Source organism: Scophthalmus maximus, chromosome 16 (genome assembly GCF_022379125.1).
Source record: "Scophthalmus maximus strain ysfricsl-2021 chromosome 16, ASM2237912v1, whole genome shotgun sequence".
NCBI lineage: Eukaryota > Metazoa > Chordata > Actinopteri > Pleuronectiformes > Scophthalmidae > Scophthalmus > Scophthalmus maximus.
Window position 1 is genome coordinate 21,380,649 of NC_061530.1, and position 6,117 is coordinate 21,386,765.

Consider the following 6,117-nt stretch of genomic DNA (forward strand, 5'->3'; position numbering starts at 1 on the left):
GTGTGTGTGTGTGTGTGTGTGTGTGTGTGTGTGTGTGTGTGTGTGTGTGTGTTCAGGTGTGTCATGTGGACTGAAGACGACCAGATCTTCTTTTTCAATCCCACAATCCACCTGTCTGTCTGGGAGAGACCAAGGGATCTGACTGGTCGATACATTAGCCGCATCATCGAAGACCCGCCCCACAAGAGGAAGAAGACACCTGTCGGTGGGTCACCTGTCTGTCTGTCTGTCTGTCTGTCTTACTGTCACCTCACCTGTCTGTCTGTCTGTCTGTCGCCTCACCTGTCTGTCTGTCTGTCTGTCACCTCGCCTCTCTGTCTGCGTGTCACCTCATCTGTCTGTCTGTCACCTCACCTCTGTCTGTCTGTCACCTCACCTGTCTGTCTGTCTGTCTGTCACCTCGCCTCTCTGTCTGTCACCTCGTCTGTCTGTCTGTCACCTGTCTGTCTGTCTGTCACCTGTCTGTCTGTCTGTCTGTCACCTCACCTGTCTGTCTGTCTGTCTGTCTGTCACCTCACCTGTCAGTCTGTCTTTCACCTGTCTGTCTGTCTGACTGTCACCTCACCTCTCTGTCTGTCTGTCACCTCGTCTGTCTGTCTGTCTGTCTGTCACCTCACCTGTCTGTCTGTCTGTCTGTCGCCTCACATGTCTGTCTGTCGCCTCACATGTCTGTCTTTCTGTCACCCCACCTGTCAGTCTGTCTGTCTGTCTGTCTGTCTGTCTGTCTGTCTGTCTGTCTGTCACCTCACCTGTCTGTCTTCTCTCACTGACAGACAGGAGCTCCAGCTGTCAGTCACCTGGTCTCCATGGTAATAAAGATGATGAAGACGAACACATCTCTAAGAGGAACAGGTGATTGTGATCAAGCCGATCAGAAAGCACATGACCTGATGATGTCATCTTCACAGAGCGAAACCCTCTCTCTCTCTCTCTCTCTCTCTCTCTCTGTGTAGAATAGAGGAGCCAGTGTCTCTCGCCCCTCGTCCTGCAGAAGTTCAGCTCCTCCCACTGGAGCTACGCATCACACATTTCAGAGACATGATGCTGGAGCGCCGGGTAACACACACACACGCACACACAAACACACACTCACACACACACACACACGCACACACAAACACACACTCACACAAACACACACATACACACACACACACACACACAATCACACACACACACACACACACACACAGTATCACACACACACACACACACACACACACACACACACACACGCACACACACACACAGTATCACACATACACACACACACACACACACTCAAACACACACACACACACACACACTCACACACACTCACACACGCGCACACACACTCATACGCACACACCCTCATACGCACACACACTCACACGCACACAAACACACACACACTCACTCACACAATCACACACACACACACACACACACACACACAGTATCACACACACACACACACACACACACAGTATCACACACACACACACACACACAATCACACACACACACACAGTATCACATGCGCACTCACTCACTCATTCACCCACGCACACACACACACTCACACTCACGCACACTCACGCACACACACACACACACACACACACACGCACACACACAATCACTCACACACACACACACACACACACACACACACAATCACACACACATAATCACTCACTCACTCACTCACTGACTCACACGCACACACACACGCACACACACAATCACTCACACACACACACACTCACCCACACTCACACACGCGCACACACACTCATACGCACACACCCTCATACGCACACACACTCACACGCACACAAACACACACACACTCACTCACACAATCACACACACACACACACACACACACACACACACACACACAGTATCACACACACACACACACACACACACACAATCACACACACACACACACACACACACACACAGTATCACATGCGCACTCACTCACTTATTCACACACGCACACACACACACTCACACACACTCACGCACACTCACGCACACACACACACACACACACGCACACACACAATCACTCACACACACACACACACACACACACACACACACAATCACACACACATAATCACTCACTCACTCACTCACTCACACGCACACACACACACGCACACGCACACACACAATCACTCACACACACACACACACACAATCACACACACATAATCACTCACTCACTCACACGCACACACTCACACACACTCACGCACACACACACACACACACACACACGCACACACACAATCACTCACACACACACACACACACACACACACATAATCACTCACTCACTCACTCACTCACTCACACGCACACACACACACACTCACACACACACACACACACACACAATCACTCACTCACACACACACACACACACACACAATCACTCACTCACACACACACACACACACACACACCGTACTGAGTCGGCGTTGTGTGTGTGTGTGACATGTCAGGTGTCGGCGTTCTCCACCTACGACAAACAGCTTCACAAGATGGTGTTCGACCCTCGGTACCTGCTGCTGACGTCACATCAGAGGAAACAGGTTTGACTTGATTTCATTCAACTTTCCACTGTGAGATGATGATGATGTCACAGTGACATCACAGTGACATAACAGTGACATTGGCGTTTCCTGTGTGTGCAGGTGTTTGAAGAGTTTGTGAAGAGCAGAGTAAAGGACGAGTACAAAGAGAATCAGAGTAAACTGCATAAAGCTCGCGACAAGTTCAAGCAGCTTCTAGAGGAAGCAAACATCACCAACAGGTATCACTCGTTCACCGTTCACCATCGTATCATCGTCGCCTTGACGACTGGGCGTCACCTCTGAGACAGACTCTAATCATCAGCTTCAACAAAATCCTTCATAAATCTGAGGAAAGTCAACGTGACGACCTGTCATGAATCTCTCACCCTATCCTCACTTGTCAGTTTTAATCTAACATTGGTGGCAGCATCCAATTAGAAACAAGGATTTACAAAGTATTTACCTCAGGAAGCTGCACATGAAGAAAACATCAGCTGATATTAAATAAAGATCTGATGGAGGATGAACTTTGACCTCATGATGATAAAATGTCTGAGTTTGTTCACGTTGATGTTTGTTGATAAAGTTTTCATGCTGAGTTTTTCACCATTGTCTTTATTGTTTTGTGCAGAACCACTTTTAAGGAGTTCTGTGCTCGTTACCGTGGTGACCAGCGGTTCTACACCCTCAATAGGAAGAAGGAACAGGAAGTCCTCTTCAACCATTACATCACGTCCTTGAAGAAACGAGACAAGGAGAACAGAGGCAGAGGCATCCTGCTGCTTGCACAAATGTATCCTCGTTTCAAACACTTGAACCAGTCCTGAACCTGGAACCGGTTCTAACTGGTTACGACTGTTTCGAACCAGTTCTAACTGGTTCTAAGGGGTCTAAGTGGTTGTTGTTTTGACGATCTCCCATCACTGAACGAAGTTCCACGGCATCAGATTGGATCAGATGAACTTGTCCAGAACCAGGTTAAATTGATCCAAGATCATAAAAGAACTGAGCCAAGTGAAAGTGGAACAAACTGGACCTGAGACAGAATGGTAGCACCTGCCTGTCTGTTCATCAGCCTGTCTCACTGAACAATTGACAGTTCATGATCAGTAAGATCAGGAACTAACACCAGTTCATCAGTGTCACATCACCTGTTCATCACCTGTTGATTGGATATTGACCTGAAGATTTCTGATGATGATGTAAGAGCTGCACTACTCACAAGTCAGCACTATGTTGAGCTGTGATTGGACAGATTTTGTGTGCTGATGATCTGACTGGATGTTTGTGTCCTGACTTCCCATTGGATGGTGTTTGTGTGTTCTAACGTTTTGTTGGCTGTTCATGTTTTAAATTAAACTGTTCGTCAAACACTGGTGTTTGTAGCTGCTTTCAACTTTGTGTTTCTGAATCACTGACTGTTTACTAAGCCCACCCCTCACCCTGTATGTGTTCATACACCTGAACCCCTCACCCTGTATCTGTTCATAAACCTCCACCCCTCACCCTGTATGTGTTCATACACCTGAACCCCTCACCCAGTATCTGTTCATAAACCTCCACCCCTCACCCTGTATATGTTCATACACCTGAACCCCTCACCCTGTATGTGTTCATAGACCTGAACCCCTCACCTTGTATGTGTTCATACACCTCCACCCCTCACCCTGTATGTGTTCATACACCTGAACCCCTCACCCTGTATGTGTTCATAGACCTCCACCCCTCACCCTGTATGTGTTCATACACCTGAACCCCTCACCTTGTATGTGTTCATACACCTCCACCCCTCACCCTGTATGTGTTCATACACCTGAACCCCTCCCCCTGTATGTGTTCATAGACCTGAACCCCTCACCTTGTATGTGGTCATACACCTCCACCCCTCACCCTGTACGTGTTCATACACCTCCACCCCTCACCCTGTACGTGTTCATACACCTCCACCCCTCACCCTGTATGTGTTCATACACCTGAACCCCTCACCCTGTATGTGTTCATACACCTCCACCCCTCACCCTGTATCTGTTCATACACCTCCACCCCTCACCCTGTACGTGTTCATACACCTCCACCCCTCACCCTGGATTCCGTCAGTCAATCTTTCACTCTGTCTTCACAGTCATTCAGCCATACGGTGCTCTTTGACTGTTGCCATGGAAACAAGAAAACAATGTGTTGTAAGACAGCACACACACACACACACACACACACACACACACACACACACACACACACACACACACACACACACACACACAGTCATACACTGGATCTAAGTTGTGTGAATGGCTTGTTAGTTCCTGTTTTATTTTGAAGTTTCTGTCCTTGTGTTTGTCACTCCCTTTACTTCCTGTCTTTTTGTGGTTTTCCTCTTCTGATTGGCTGCCTCATCCTGATGAGTATCACCTGTTCTGTTCAGACCCCGTTCCTGAGTTTGGATGTTCCTGCATGTACGTCCGTAAACCAACGTAAGTCATTTCATTTTCACTGCTGCTATTCTCTTAAAACCTCTCGGACCTTTATTTTCTTTTCATTTATTTCTGGGGCTGAGGTCGAATTGTCAAATTGTCTTAGGAAGTTAGGGACCATGATAATTTTCAGATTCTCTAAGTGCTTAAGAAAGGAGCTTCAATGTTTCCTTTCCTCTCTCCTTTAGCAGAGGACACACTGGAGCTTCCTATGGGAGAGTAAGGAGAAATATACCCACAATTCATTGCGGCAGCAATATTTAAGGTGACGCGTCATGGATGAACGTTAACGATTCAATCTGAAGTAGAAGAAGAAGAAGAAGAAGAGGATGAATATGACCCAGATGTTAGTTACTGTTACATATGAATCATAAAACACTGAAACATGCTGATGGAGCCGTTGAGGTTTTTGTAGTTCATCTTCAGAAATGTGTAGTTTCACCACGACAGACGATCAACAACATCCACCGTCACATGACGACATCGTTTAGTGTCAGTGGAGTCGGATTCTCTCTTCATGAGTCCTATGAATCCTCCTTGACACCTTTCCTTGACCTCATGACCTTTTCCACTGAGGTCAAGGAACAGTAGAGAGGAAGGACAAGTCGACCTAGAATGTTGAGTTTAACATGAGTTCTTGCTGCGATGCTTCAGAACCCTGAGCCCATTTCCACAAACTATCCTAGGTCAAAAGTCGCCTCTGACATTCCAGGTCAGAAGAATCTCCTGAAAATAATAGACGTAAATTCTCAACTTTTCTTCTTTTCGTCACCAAGTCACTGAAGGAGCAGTGGAGTGATGAGTTCATCTGTCAGTCCATGTTTGGTTCTGTGGGTTCTGTCCGTCATGAATCCTCCTCCACATCATGAAGTTACTGAAATGTATTTGAGTTTTTTATGACACGTTGGTGAACAGGCTGCTGATGAGGTTCAGTTACACACACACGTAACTTTTTATTAATGAACCTTACAACTCAAATTGTAAAAGGAGTGAAATACAGTGTGACACTGCTCTTCTCTCACAGTGATGACACAATTGACGTCAGTCAGGGTGACGTTGTCAGGTGTGAT

At 47.0% G+C, this 6,117-nt stretch overlaps 1 protein-coding gene across 1 annotated transcript; it reads left to right on the forward strand.

Annotated features, from left to right (window-relative positions):
* On the forward strand, window positions 1-3,948 carry tcerg1l (transcription elongation regulator 1 like). The gene is made up of 6 exons (XM_035612838.2): window positions 1-205; window positions 774-852; window positions 954-1,056; window positions 2,505-2,594; window positions 2,697-2,815; window positions 3,208-3,948. The coding sequence occupies exons 1-6, from the start codon at window positions 64-66 to the stop codon at window positions 3,401-3,403; spliced, it is 729 nt and encodes a 242-aa protein (XP_035468731.1). The 5' UTR covers window positions 1-63; the 3' UTR covers window positions 3,404-3,948.
* The last annotated feature ends 2,169 nt before the right edge of the window (window positions 3,949-6,117 follow it).